General features: G+C 36.5%; 1 protein-coding gene across 1 annotated transcript; it reads right to left on the bottom strand.

The window, feature by feature from the left end:
* Nucleotides 1-470: 470 nt before the first annotated feature.
* On the bottom strand, nt 471-9,824 carry LOC116256480 (uncharacterized). The gene is made up of 10 exons (XM_031632849.2): nt 9,549-9,824; nt 8,836-8,921; nt 8,688-8,765; nt 5,697-5,809; nt 5,475-5,537; nt 4,256-4,357; nt 3,597-4,179; nt 2,958-3,163; nt 1,633-1,796; nt 471-895 (listed from the first exon to the last, which is right to left on the bottom strand). Exons 1-10 carry the CDS (start codon nt 9,674-9,676, stop codon nt 760-762), a joined length of 1,659 nt encoding a protein of 552 aa, XP_031488709.1. The 5' UTR covers nt 9,677-9,824; the 3' UTR covers nt 471-759.
* Nucleotides 9,825-15,704: the final 5,880 nt, after the last annotated feature.

Raw genomic sequence — 15,704 nt, 5'->3', positions numbered from 1 at the left:
ATTGGTCTGATAAAATGGGAATAATTGAAAATTAATTTTAAAAAGCTTTGAAACATTGAACGTCCATATATAATTTCAAACTAAAATCAAATCCAAGAGTGAAGTCTAATCCAAATAAATCAGATCCAATCAGGTTTTTGAACTCCGTAAGGCCTGGATCTAACCCGTTTACATCCCCTTGCAAAAAGATCTCAGAATCAGTAAAAAGCTGCTCATGATCCACTCAAACCAAACTAGGCAGCAAGTGAAGGCAATTTACATGAGACCACCTAACACATACCAAATATATATTAAATTACTTACCTACTGCAAAAATTTAATAGCAAACCGAGATAAATTCCATATAATCCAACTCTACGTAACTCTAAGACACCATGAACCTTTATCTCTCCTGAAGATATTAAATGTCCCCTTAAATTGCTCCTTTTTTATCCCAACTGTAGGTAAAACAGTAAATGCAACTTCAGATGGACGACCCAAAAAATAAATATATAATTGTATCTTATAAGGGGTGAAATTTGAAGCGGCTAAGAGCCAGAGCAGCTGGGATGAGGTAAAACCATTCAGAGAACTTCATCCACAGAAAATATATTTTTTAAGATTGAGACGTAAGATATTGAAACAAGGTGAAGGCAACATACTCAATATAGTACAACACAAACCCTCTCTCTCTCTCTCTTCATCGCCATAAAATTGAATCCTACCTTCTTCCGTACTGTACAAAGGCTGCGATGAGATATTTGCATATACAAAGAGCTTTTATTGCAGATCATCAGAAACTTGCAAGCTCCTTATGCCCCAGAAAGATCTTGGCTGCAACCTCTTGTTTGTTGCAGTGAATAGCCAACCCATATTAGAATCGCAGGTAGCACAGTTGGCAATGGTCCAGGCATATCTGAAAAAGCAGTAATCAGTTTTTTTGCACACTAAAATACATGGAAAAGAAAAGGAAAGGCAAAAACCAGATTAAGAACTGGCATAAAATAACAACGCCAGCTCAGTAAAGAATATAGCATAGGATGTGAGACCTCCTGTGATCTAGATTTTAAAATATAAACAAAGGGTGGGCTTGTTCAGAAAAAACGACAAATATAAGGTTGCCAGACAAGGCACAAATGGCACATTCCGCAAGCTACCACATAATATGACAAGTGTTAAGACGCTGCTTCTTCACTGTTCAGCAACCTAGTAAACCATCCTGAGAAGATTTAAGCCTACAACGGTGGCCCGTGGAACAACTCATGGCATGGTTGTTTGTGAAACATGTACGAAGTTATTTTAAATGGTAACAGAAACCTAGTCTCGAGATAACAATTCATCACGACTCACACTTGAGAAAGCCCTGCCAGACAAGCCTTCCAAGAGTGTCCATGACTCCTCTGGAGTCACAGAAAATCCCATCCAAGAACTTAAGCCCAGTGATTTCCATTCTCAAGCTGGACCAACTGATAATAAACAATATTCTTCTTGAATGGCAGCATATCCAAGTTCAACTAAACAAGATATTTTCAAGAGCATTTTAGCCGAAGAAGACAGTGCAAGGTCCTGTTCCATGGTTTAGGGATGCATCACATCTCAAAATATTGTAAAAAACATGAGCATGTTTTCAATTAGAAGGAAATAAGTTCATACCCTGGAAACCAACTGTGCTGAGTAACAGGGCCATCAAGGAGTGCAAGCCCTTTTGCATTGTTGAGGGTCATGATTTCATGCACATGGCCATACGGATTAACAAATGCATTCAAGGGTCCATCACTGGACATTACAACCATATCTCTGCGCCTTGCGATCACAGTCTGCAACATAAAAATCAATATTCAGATTGCCACTAATCCATAAACAGACAGTCCCAAGAGTAGTAAGGAATATGATGCAATCAAAGGACTGCATCCCAAAATATTATTTGCACAGATATACATATTTAGAGAGTGGAAAGAGTTTCACTATTTTAAGCTTCTCCTAAAGAGGTAAACATCTTATGCCACCAAAACATGTTCATGTTTGAATCATAAAACAACAGAAAACTTTTCATACAATCTAAAGCAGACACCAAATAGATCATCCCATCTAAGTACCATGAACTCTTCAAAAAGGTTGCCATGCCAAGTCGTGTTGGTGTGGATGTGGCTTGGATGCAGTAACTAACAATTTGCTTTCCTTTTCATTAAATCATTGATAGATCATAGCATGTAAAATGTCCTATTTTCTTGTTTGTAGATTTTATATACACACACACATAATATATAGAATTTCCCGCCAGTTGCCACACCCCCCACACATTTTTTTTTTTTTGAAACATGGCGCATCAGCACCCACAGCACACCCCCCATAGTCACAAAAAATGTGTTTTTTTCTAAAAAAAAAGTGAAAAAAACGCGATAAATTAACTAGTAGTTTAAAACTTTAAAAAACATGTTTTTTTGAAAAAAAACGTTAAAAACAAACAAACGCGTTTTTTGCGTTATTTTCAGCTTTTTCACTTTTTTCAGTTTTGTAATATCAAACAGTTTTTTTTATTTTCTATTTTTTATTTGTTGCAATGCAAATCTACTTATCATTTGATGTTTGTGTTATTAGTTTCTCACTTATTTTATTTTTCTCCTCATTTTTAGTTTTTAAAATTTTTTAAAAATTTACCATATTTTTCACCTTTTTTTCAAGCTCGCCGGATTATAATTTATACCCAAGAAAAACTTGGCCATTAAAACTCCAAGACGCTATTTGTGACTATGTCCCCGCAATTGTGACATATAGCAACCCATGCAAACTGCAAAGAGATTATACAAATCATAAAATTAAGCAAGAATTATCACCATAGAAACTGAGTGTCTCATAATCCAATAAAATTAGAATGTAGGGAGACATGAAAACAAGAAATAGAACTAAAATAAAATAAACGACAAACTCAGTTGATTAGATATGTCAAAGTCTGAAATTTAGTACAGTATTCAGATTACCATGCAATGTTTACAGCGAACACGATCAAGGCACTCCAACAGTTGCATTTCTCTTTGAAATCTGTAGGAAATGCGATCTATCTCAAGTAACTCCTGCCTTATTTTGTCTGATACAGGAATTTTGCTTGCGATAAAAAATGACAAGAAATCAGGTCTTCTTACAAAGCCATCAATGTTAGGTTGCCCAATTATTTCCCTCCACAAGTCTGACAAAAGAAATTCTGAATTGTTAAACCAAACACAACTGAAAAAAATTCCATTGCTACCCATTATGAAAGCTTTTCATAAAATGTATTAGTGTGAACAATGCAAAAGAAAATCATGGTAAGTAAAAAAATTAATTGATGTTTCATGGAAATATTTTCCCACACATGGAAGTTCATAAAACAGTCACCAGCTGTTAATTATTTTATTGCAGAATAAAACATGCATGCAACCTTCCATGGCCAATAGAGAAACACACAAAATTTTAACCAAGAAAACAGGCGAACAAGAGGAAGAACCAAGTTTACGGGGCAAGCATAAGCAAAAGAAACATGCAATACTTAGCCAATTCATATGTTGACACAATGATCTCTCATCAAGTCAAGTTTTTTATTTTTTTTTAACTTTAGCTTATTAATGGACATGGATATTTACCTGCAGCCCTTCGTGCAAGAACAAATGCATCATACATCCGGTACACCCAATGAGGCCAGAAAGATTTTTGAGCTCTACATAACCACTTAGATTCATCTAGTGCCCAGGCACTTCGAGTAGTTGTACATCTGCCATTTGCAGGTGATTTTCCAGGAGAGAGTTGTAGATCAGAAGCTGTGGAACCCAACCTGGACTCCAGCTCAAAGCTACCACAGTCGCTCTGTCCACCATCTAAAGGATGCATAACTGATCTCCCAGGACTAATCAGACAATGTCTGTCTGATCCATGGAACCACACTGTATGAGACTCATCACTGCTTTCACCGGTCGATTCGTCAGCCCTTTCAGGTTCACTCGAATAGCTGATTGGAGATTGGGGCATAATCACCCTTTTCTTTGAATTACCACTGTCAATAATTTGGGAACTATCATAAGAACTTTCAGCACTGCTTGAAGGAGAGTTTGAGTGCACCACATGTGAACTGCCACTTCTGAAGTTAATAATAGAGGCCAATTCTCCAAATGCATCTTTTGGGGCTCCGAGTGGTGCTTCTTCCTTGATAATTTCAACCTGTGCACAAGGCTGAACAAGATTTTGATTGTAAAGCAACTTCAAGTTGAATAAGAGAGGGGGGGGGAGAAAGAGTTGGAAAACTTACTGCTCCTTCTGCATCAATCCAACTTTTTAGAACATGAAATCTTTGCTGGCCACGGGCAATGATGTTTAATGAACCATCCTCCAAGCGACGATACTGCCTAATCTATGATGATTTAAATAAACCACAACCACCAATCAAACTTGATGCAGAATTTTAACGCAACACAGAGGCAGAAGCAGCAAAAGACACCCGATGCTTTTCTTACATCAGTGTGACACAACCTATGTCACATAGGTACGGGTGCGGGTACGGGTGCCGGTGCGGGTACGGACCATTTTTAAAAAACTTGGGTGCGGAGATATGGCCCTACATGCACATACATATATAGAAGTTAAAATGAAGAAAAAAGAGGGAAGTGGGACATTAAAATGAGGGTTTCGAAAATTTTAACGTTAAAATGGTTTAAGAAGTTAAAATGTGAAAATTGTTAACATTAAAATTGGATAAATTTGGACTCAGTCAACATTGACCGAGTCTGAAAAAGGTCAAAAATGACCTTGGGTGTGTTGACCGCACCCGGTACGGTCAACGCAGTACCCTGCCATACCCGTACCCGTACCCGTGTCATACCCATACCGTGCGGGTACTCCTCCTTAAGAGGAGTACCCGTGTGACAGAGGACACAACCAAGAAAGGTAACTATACAATGGTGAAATCTTTAGATGAAAAGGACTGATAAATACCAGTTATTTCCCCAAAAAATGAGAAAATAAAATCTTAATGGGGACAAATACCAAGTAGACTAAATAGTCAACTGGGACCTCAGCTATAGCATGTGAGCATATATTTTTCATTTTGTGTAAGAAGTATAAAAAAGAGAGCTAGTCAAATCCCAGAACTAGAAACTGGTTCAACCTCAAAACATTGATTATATCAACAATAAAAGTCAGATAACAAATAACTACTTCCAAAAAGCCCCAACAAAAAGATCTTGAAATCCTGTAACTTGTTTCCTAATATAAAAAACTTTAGCATGACCTTGAAGGAGGAAAAAATCATCCACGTGCAAACTTCAACAAAGTTCCTTAAATTTGATGAACCTTCAGACAAGAATAACATATTCATTTGGAAAAGAGTAAGTGGTAAACTGTTAGTAAAATAAGCCTCTACCTCACAGATATATGCAGAAACTAATAAATCATCAAACTACAATATTTCAAAATGCAAGAAAACTGTACCCATAACAGAAGATAGCCTTACAGAGAAGCAGGCTCAATACCTCTGCAGTTGTCCCAACCAATGCAAATTGGAGTCCGTCAGACTGTGATCGATGATAATGAACCTAGAAAAAGTGCATAGGAAATCATGCAGAATATAGTTATTACAAAACAAGGCACACCTGACTAGATAATTATGTGCAATGCAAAATATTGTCTAGAAAACTACAAAATTCAACCTAAGTAGACAAATGATTGGTATTACAGGGGCAAAAAAAACGTACCACAGCAATTACACAAGGAGCATCAACCTGCTTCATTGCTCTCTCTATAGCAGCGACCAATCTGGGTTGAATCACTTTAAAAGGAATAGTTGTTTCTGGGAAAAGGACAATGCCTAACAAGGAGCAAACAGATAACCAGCATTAGTCATAGAGAAACCAGAAAACCTGGTTGCTTTCAATTTCAACAACTTCAGAAGTATGTGTCTTCAATAGCAAGCATGTGAAAGAAACTGAACTCAAATAGTAGAAAATGATTTTTTTTCATTCACCTCATGACCGAGAGCTCCGTGAACTAAATACAGACCTCATTGATGTTTGCAGCAACTTACAGAGAAATGGAATATTATAAACAACGATGAAGCTACAAACAGAAGGGAAATACAATGCAGACTGCCAACCACATGTTGTGCAGCTACCAGCTCAGAATGCTTGCAGTTTAGCTTTATCATCAGTATAAAATCAGTATAAAATCTCAACCTCTTTCTTTAGCAGAAACATCAGTGCCAAGTGGTAAGTGGCAGAGAAGGCAATAGGGTAGAGACAAGGCAATGTCATGCACCTGCCTGCTGACCATCTAATACATACATGAAATTTCTTTTCACACTCTCCTCTAGTAGGTGTTTAAATACACCTAGTTTGGGCATCAGATGCTGAAATGATTTCAACCAAAACACTAGTAAAAAGATCAGAAATTTGATCCTTAATATGAACATAATGAGTTCAAATTTGTTCTTGAGGCACCTTTTGTCAAACTACATGTAACCCAGGTCTATATATTTGACTATTTCATGGTATACAGGATTAGCAGCAATATGCATAGTTGTCTGATTATCATAAAACAAGTCAACTAATGAATAATTGTTCACATGAAGTTCCTTAACTAGATGTCTAGACCAACCGTCTTACAACTTGTCCATGTCTTGATTTCTGATTCTGCTCATAATCTAGACAGCATGCACTTTGTTCTGGATTTCAACAATATAAAAGGCTTACTTTAAAGCATAAAATAGCGTGTACCTTAACTTCTTGACACGGGACATGCTGTAGGACCTAAGTCACAATAGGCTAAAACAGTAAGAGAAGATCTGAGCATGATACCATCACCTGGATTATTTTTTAGACTATTTTTGAGATATCTTAAAACTCATAAAGCTGCTGCCATATTATGAGGTGGTTGTGTGATTTGCGTGAAACACCTGAGAATATGTACAGACTACAGAGTATGTAACATGCGGCCTAGTAAGAGTCAAACATATCAATCTTCCAGCTAGTCAATGATAGACACTTGGATATTGAGTAGTTCTCTGGAGTCCAATGAAAGACTGTGCCTCTGTTCCATGGGATACTCAATTGGTTTGACCCCAAGAGCCCCATTTCCACCAAAAATTCAAGTATGCATTTGCATTGGGACACGATAATTCCATGTTTGGGCTGACTACTTCGATTATCAAAAAAAAAATATTTAAGACTTCACCATTCATTTATATTGAAGGGTTGACTTCAGAAAATTTTGACTTGAGTTATGGCACCAAAACTATTCCAATAATAAGCAGATCACCACATAAACTACATAACGAATAGTCAGGCACAGAATAACAAATCCATATTTTCCTAGAGCACACAAAAATTGGAGAACCAGCTGCATGGAGCCTGTTTCAAGCCGTACAGTGACTTGTTCAAATATTGGGACTAACACACCCCCCACCAAAACCTCATATCCACATAGATGTCTTCATGCAAATTTCCGCGAAGGAAGGTTGTCAATTTAGTAATGGACCATGTGTTGTCTCCCTTAGGAACATGCATTTCAAGGTCCATTGCTTCCCTCCACATTTCATCCTTAACAGAATGTCGAAAGGTGGTAGATTTGAGGTCTGATGAAATGAAATCAATTTCAACAACTTCAAAAGTGGGGTCCTTCAAACAGTAAGGAAGTGCTTCACTTGAGTCTCAGTAACTAAAATTTTTAAACCATTGTCACCTGTAAGAAAACTAATAGTTTCTTGAGGCAATTTAAGCTACTTGGTCATAAATATGGAGAATGTCTAGCAAAGACCTTTAAAAATAAGCAGAAAGTTTTTTTACTAATAACTCTACAGTCTACACAAGTAGGGAAACTTTTATTTTCTATAGGAATTTTTTAAACAATATAGTAATGTCTTGAAAACTGCCAACATGATATGATGGCCATGGCACAATATATTTAATTGGTCTTTTTTTCACAGAAGTCTGAATAATGGAATTGCATAGACATTTGTACTTTCCAGGTATGAAAAGGACCTAAGCAACTTATTGAAAAGTTATGCTCATGTTTTAGTACACTTGATCAGTCTGAAAACCAGGAGTTCTGTCTCAAACAAAACTACACCATCTGTAGCTCATAACCAGCTTCTTATTCCAGTTGGTCTTCCGTTCCAAATCAATCATTAAATTTTCCATAGGCAATTGTACAAAAGTCACCTACTTCATATTCAGGTATGGAGAAAGAGATCTAAAAGAGACCAAGCAAGACTAACCAATGCACGAGCATTAGAAACCAATAGGCTACAGTTTCAATTTGTTTGGAAATTTAAGTTGTTTAACACATGTTCATGCAGCAGACAAAGATAGAGACATACAGTTTGTCTGGTTGTTTCATGCATATTGAATTCTTTACCCTGATTAACAGATGATGCATAGGAAAGAGAGATATTAATCCAGATTCCAGCCACAAAGATGCATGCTGGTTTCCAGGGATAGTCTTCCTTTATCTCTACTAAAGATAGGGCATGGTACTTGGCGAGAGAGAGAGAGAGAGATAGAGATATTCTATCTCTAGTACAGTTAGGGCATAGCACGTAGAGTTCTGGACTAATAAGAGGTCATATCCTGTGACAAATATCATCAGTCACAAAAAGGCAGCACCAACAGAAACCTATGCACAGGCAGACCGACAGATACCCAAGTAATCGTTGATAATATAGCATTAGCGAAGCAAAAACAACAACATACCTTCAAGGTAGAAGACAGGCAAATCAACAATGGCACCACCATCCAGGACAACCACCTTGTGATGCATATCTTCGACTTCTGTTTGCACATTATAAAATAGTCAAATACTATGGGACTCCAACACAGAAGAGGAATCTCCAATGCCTACCACCAAGGTACGTGTGTAGAGAAACCAGGCCAGTGTCAAAGGTAACCGCACCATATGGCCCTGTCCCTGCATTGCCATGCCCTTCACTGCATTGCATGAATTGACACGAGCACAGTTACCACGCAAATCGTACAAGTAAGAAATAATCTAACATGCAGAAGAATTGATGGAAGTTCTACATAATTCGAATTCAAAAATGGTCGAAATTACAAGTTTTATTCCATTACAACAACGATTTCGGTTGAATATCACATGAAAACCGAAACGAAGCAACGGGAACAAACAAACTATAAAATGCCAGCAGGCATGTACCTGAAGAAAACAAAAATACACACAGAAATCGTAGGAGGAATTGCATCAAACGGGCATCGCAATAAAATTGAGAACAGAAAAACTGAATTCTATTTTAACGAGCTATAACAAGAAACAGACCTAAAACACAAAGTGACATAAATAAGGCGCCGCCGACGGGCATAGCACAGAAAGGGAGATAAACAAACGGTGATCAAATCGAAAAGAAAAAAAAAATCCAACGATAAGAGTGAAGTAAAAGTTGATAAGCATCGGACTATCGGCACGAATATGAGAAAACGAACTCATCCTAAGCAACTCCACCAAATTCAAGGGTTTCTCCCACCGAGAACAGTCAAACTGACGATCACGAGAAAGCTCCACTACAGCGGAGGAAACAACAGTGGTTTGGGGGAAGAGACCTCGAGTCACCAGACGAAGAAGGCCGAGAGTCGTCGTCCACTTCCTCTACCTCCAACTGCTCCTCCTCGAGCGCTCTTATGCTTTCCATCAGGAGGCGCTCGCTGTCAGGAACGCGACCGCCCGACATCTTCCGGTGGTCACCCGATAACGGCGGCGGCCACAACCGTCGATTTCTTTCACCTCAAGAATCGCGAAATGTTCGTGATTTTTGCTTCAAAATCTCGAAATAGCTAGATCGCTCGATTGCCCGATCGGACGATTGATTTCGCCGTTCAACATCCCTCGACTCATGAGGCAATGCAGGAATACGCGGGAAAACGGATCGGTTTAACCCAAAAACCCGATCTGAGTTAGGAAGGATAGAATCTGCAAAACCATAGCGTAATCGAGAGTTCCAGACTTGGATCCATCAGTTTAACATCTGATCCGGAATGTGGAACTAAAGCAAGACTAGGAAATGTAAGGTTGAATCCAGATTCGGAATGGATACAAGAAACCGCTTTTGTACAGGTAATAACAGTTGGGTTGGGATAGGATATCCAAAAATCTACCTCCCATCTACTAATTCGGATCCGACTATGTTTGGATCCCAATCCAAATTGGTTTACGGTACCTACCAAGCTCCCTGAGGAGCATGAAGCCGCCTAAGAGACAGGTCGCGTTTAACTAATCAGATACGGACCAGTAGGGGAGCCAGACGTGTAAATTTCAAATGTTAATGAAATTTTTGTATGTAAATAGTGTACATTTTTTTGGGTTGGTGTGGGCAAGTGCCCACACTATCAATAATGTAGCCACTGATATGGACGAGTAGTGGAGTCACATGCAGGCTGGTATAGACAATTGACTTCACCAGTCCCACAAAATTTCTTTATATTGCATTTAACAATTTGCCATTATACATATATTGGTATTTCTTATAGGTCGTTTGATTGCTGTCCATTGGGATAGGACAGACAGAACGGCATGTCTATTACACTACTTTCATCTTCTCATGGGCAATGAAGTTCCTTGTCTACCATTTGATGATTTTAAGAACAGAACACTACGTTCCTCTTGTCCGGCATTTATTTCGCATATGTCTTTTTGTTTGTTCTGTCCATCATGTCTAGTGTTTGTTTTTGTTATATCTAATTTATTCGCTTTGTTCATGTTTGTGTCTTGCATGGTCAGTTTTGTATGTTCTACGGTACGGTCTTGTCTGGTACTTGTTTATATTTTGTTTGAACTGTCTGTTCTATCCAGTGTTTGTGTCTCTTATGATCAGTTTTATCTATTATATTTGTTCTGTCTGCTATATGATGACAAGAATATCTTACTTTTTGAACATGTTATATCAAAACAAGTATAAAATTCATAACAACATGTTATATGCAATTCAAAACATTTGATAACATGATTCATAATATTATAGTAAAATCAACTCTTTCAATAGGTTTATATATATAACAAAAACATCATTACCATAAAATGTTCAAACATTTATATAGTCACCAGTATCAAATAAAACTACAAAATACAAATAGTCTAAAATGTTCAACTGTTGTAAGTCATATGTTAAATTACCTTGACATAAAAATAGATATAAAAGTTTAGACTATAACTACTATAAATACAAAAATAACTATGACAACTTGCTAGATAAATAGTGTTTTGTCACGTACATTATTTGCCCGACGAAACCATGTAATACTTGAGAAGATGCATTATTGTCTGGTTCCTGCATTTTAGAAATTAAAAAAACAAACAAATAATTAGATTATCACCATAAATATTAAAATAATCAAGTATAATTAAAACAATGACATATAATATAATGAGAATGTTAAACATAAGTATCTTACTTGAAACATAATCATTCCACATTGTTGAAATAATTTGCTCACGAAGTTCATTGTTGCTACCATTTATTTGCATTTGTCTAGTATTTTCATCATCATTTATAATTTCACTTACTTCATTATCATTTGTATTATCAGAAGGAAATTGTTTCACATTTGAATTGTAGTTGATTATAAAATTATAAAAAACACATGCTGCTTGTATAACTTTAACTTGAGTGGATATTGGATATGACACATGATTCTTTAAAATCGAAAACCTTGCCTTAAGCAAACCAAATACTCTCTCTAGTCTCCACAGTAGTACGCAAAGATGAGTATAGGATTGGCCTGGTTCGACAAGCCAGACTTGGCTGTTAAACCGAGTTGCCGGTCGGCAGCTCGCGTGAGATTGCACGCAGGCGCCAACCGGTTGAGCCGGTTTCACTCGATCGAGCGAAACTGGCTGAGCCGTCTTCGTCTTCCTCGCACTATGTCTATAGTTGTACAATTGTTCTTTTATCTCAATTTGCCTAGATCCAGACATATTAAACTCTTATAAATGGTACTAACATCTTCTATGTGGAGTTAATAATTCAACAATATTTGGGTATCCAACATTGACAAAATAATATTTACCTATTTCATAATTAACAATATGTGTTTTGGCAGTCAAACAATGAAATTGATGATAGTAAATTTAAACCATTGATGTTTATTTTCTTATCATGTGGAATTTTTAGTGGATGAAGATTATCTTCTAGTACAATGATAGTAAATTTAAACCATTGATGTTTATTTTTTTATCATGTGGAATTTTTAATGGATGAAGATTATCTTCTAGTGTACTGTACAATACTCTTGCATTAGTTGCACTTTCTTCCCAACTAGCTAGTATTTAGTGAAACCGCATATCGAATCCCACCACTGCTAAAACATTTTGAAATAAGAACCCTTTTTATCATCAATGATTTTGGCCATCTCTTTGAACATATACTGGAATGTGTCTACCATCTATTGCTCCCAAACAATTCTATTGATAAGTAATATGTATTAGTATTCTAAATGTTTTACCACAATAAAAATGTTGACTATATCTCTTGTGAATTGTAGTTGTTTACCTTAAAGTATGGAAAGAAACACGGATCTATTCTAACTCGAGCTGGTGTAGTGTCATTTCTACATTCCATATATTCATGTGCAATACGAAGAATTGCTTTCAAAACTAAATTGAAGTACTTCCTAATATTTGTCCTGAAAATCATTTCGAATTCGTCGATTTCGTTAACATATCCCAAAGTAACGAGAAACATCGTTATTTGTTCTTCAATTGCGATTTTTCTTGCATCAGAAAATAACTCCTTACTTTTTAGCAAATTGCACAATAATGCATATGTTCGTTCGTCCACCCTCAATAGATCTAAACAATTTCTTAGGTATCAATGCATATAGTCATGCACAAATTATGCTCATGCTAGTCGATTAGTATGTACTAAATTTCTATTAGGTCTACCTTGAGCTTTCAAGCGTTCCATCATCAACCACATAATAAGAATAAAAATAACTGTGAATATTTCGTCCATCCTGATAATAAATACACAAATTCACAAGAATAAACACTATTTAATTGCAATGAATTGTGAAATAAAAACAATTGCAATCATGAATTTATAACCATTTACAATTTATAACCATTTGCAATCATTAGAGGTAAGCCCTACTAACCTTTGACCATTCAACAATGCCCACATTCAAACAATGTTGTCTTGGTTCATATAAAAAAAAAATTGAGTTAGTTCCATTTTCTAGGCATTATTGTGGCAATTAATAGTCTTTCACGGCCGACCCTCTAGGCATGGGTTCATAGGGCTGAGCATCGGGCTGGCCCAGGATATAGCAAAGCTGGGCTTGGGCTAGTCGGAAGCTTTGATTGGCAGCCCATACCAGGCCTGCTTAGTTATTGGGTTGGTCTCAACCATCAACTTAATGCTCCTCTTATTCGGACTATTTCTCATCCTTATTAAAAAACTTCAATATTTCTTTTCTTAATCTTTCAAAAGACGTCTCAATTGTTGAGAATTTCTGACTTTTGTTTTCACATAAAAAGAGAGAGGAAGGGGACCTTCAGGCGACAATTGATAGTTGTAAAAGAGAGCTGGACTGTTGGTGTCACTGAATTTTATATATATATATATATATATATATATATATATATATATATATATATATATATATATATATATATAGAGAGAGAGAGAGAGAGAGAGAGAGAGAGAGAGAGAGAGACATAATAGGCCCAAACCCTTCCGACTATCTATCAACAGTTCATCCTTATGTCCAAATACTTAGTTTGTGGTGGGAGCATAAATAAATGGGGGTTCTTTGGGGCGTATGCCCCCAATGAACCCCTTTCATGAAAGCTTAAATTATTTCATGAAAGCTTAAATTAGTAGTTAAACTTGGATAGATCTGAGTCGAGTTATATAAAGCAGTTTCACCAAAGCTGAGTCACTATTCTATGATCAATTAAAATTTGTTAATTATATACTTAGTGTCTCGTAAAAAAAATTTCTGACCCTGCCTTGGTTTGTGGGCAACGGAATAATGATAAATAATGCTAAGTGCATTTTGCCTTTTTCTAAAATGATTTTTGAGACCTGTCGAAAGAATATTGCAGCCAATAATTTAAGGCCTTAGTCCTTATTTGCCAATAAGCGTAGCAAGATGTTGGACTGATGTAAAATCCGGTCAAGAACTGTATTGGAGTTGTCGGATTCAGAATCAGATCAGAATCCTCAAAAATCCGTCCCATCACAGAGGTACCATGGTCTATATTGGATAGCTTCGTATTTTTATATCTGAAGCAGGATTTCAAGGCGAGATCAATGGTTTTAGCAAATATTGGATCTCAAAACCTTGGATTTTAAATTTTAATGGAGAAAAAATTCATGCATTCGAGAGCCGACCCCTTTTCCCCTCTCAAACTTTAGCATAGATATGTGATCAATATGGTGGTTCTCTCAAACGTGCACACACACATATAGAGGGAGAGGGAGAGACATAAGAGAACTAGAAAAAAAAAAACCCGCCGGCAGAACCCTTATTTTCATCATCATCAAGCATTGGAGTAGCCAGTAAATTTTCACTGAGAGGCACTAACCGATCTCTCGCTAGGGAGAATGAGTGATTTCATGACAGAGACTCAGGTCTGGTGTGGGCACCACATGCGGCTGAACTTAGCTGAACCTAGGTTCAACTTAATCACAATGCAAGATTTCAGAGGCTGGCATTGACATGGGCAGCCGCCCACAACAGTTACACAATTGTCGAGATTTCTAACCACAATGAGAGAGAGACACCCACCATCGTTGACCTCCGTGGCTTCTAGTTCGTTGAGGTCAGAAAGAGAGAGTGTGTGTTTGGATGACCCATCAAACAAAACTTTTAAAAATTTAGATCCGAAGCTATCAAACGATACATTCAGGAGTGATCATGGAAACTGGGTTCATTTAAAAATTCCCCAAATTTGACCCAAAAAAATTATGTTTCAAAAGACATGAACGTCCTAGTCTAAGCGGAGTTCATAAACCATGTTTTCCATAATAAACTTAGTCTGCTTAAAAAATGACATAATTGTCAATGGATTGAGGTCCTCTACGAGGAGACATAAAAACAAAAATGACCGAAATTATGTCTTCCAAAAATCATGAGCTTGCTGAACATTTTAATTAATTGAGAAATCATGGACGGGCCAATCTCAAATAACTCGTGGTATGGAAAACGATGCGTTTTCATTGGTTCCCAGATAATAAGTTAGCCCCGACATGTGTCAACCTAAAAATGTTCTATATATATATATATATATATATATATATATATATATATATATATATATATATATATATATATATTGAATAAACACTTATAGATAAAAAGTTCAGTTTGCCTTATATTTTTCACAAATTTGCTTCAATGCAGTTTCATGAAATATTAATAAACAATAAATATTAATAAACAATTACTGTTGCCAAACAACCCTTTGTATGTACATCCACACACTTTAATATGAACCTTAAATATTGACAACATACCATTGATTTAAATGCCCTATTAGGTACATGTAATGTCATCTAGGGTCCTTGTTATGTATGGGCTTCTGTCTCTTCGGTGACATCCGATATAGGTTTCTTGGCTACTTGATTATACAAAATTAATTTATTAACCTATTTAGTATCCTCAATTATTTATTTATATATCTGTGCCTTTTAATCATTTTATTATGTGTTTGGAAGGTCTAAAACTTTTTAATGCCGTCATTTTTTATTGTTTTTATGA

This window comes from Nymphaea colorata, chromosome 6 (genome assembly GCF_008831285.2).
Source record: "Nymphaea colorata isolate Beijing-Zhang1983 chromosome 6, ASM883128v2, whole genome shotgun sequence".
Classification (NCBI taxonomy): domain Eukaryota; kingdom Viridiplantae; phylum Streptophyta; class Magnoliopsida; order Nymphaeales; family Nymphaeaceae; genus Nymphaea; species Nymphaea colorata.
The sequence above is the reverse complement of the archived record's forward strand: the minus strand, read 5'-3'. Positions and strand labels throughout refer to the sequence as shown.

Excerpts from the sequence above, each read along its gene's own strand:
- LOC116256480 (XM_031632849.2), bottom strand. The coding sequence starts at position 9,676 with ATGTCGGGCGGTCGCGTTCCTGACAGCGAGCGCCTCCTGATGGAAAGC. Across the intron at positions 5,810-8,687 it reads GCCTGTCTTCTACCTTGAAG|GCATTGTCCTTTTCCCAGAA; the intron begins GTATGTTGTTGT and ends GCTCCTTGTTAG. Across the intron at positions 5,538-5,696 it reads CTCCTTGTGTAATTGCTGTG|GTTCATTATCATCGATCACA; the intron begins GTACGTTTTTTT and ends CACTTTTTCTAG.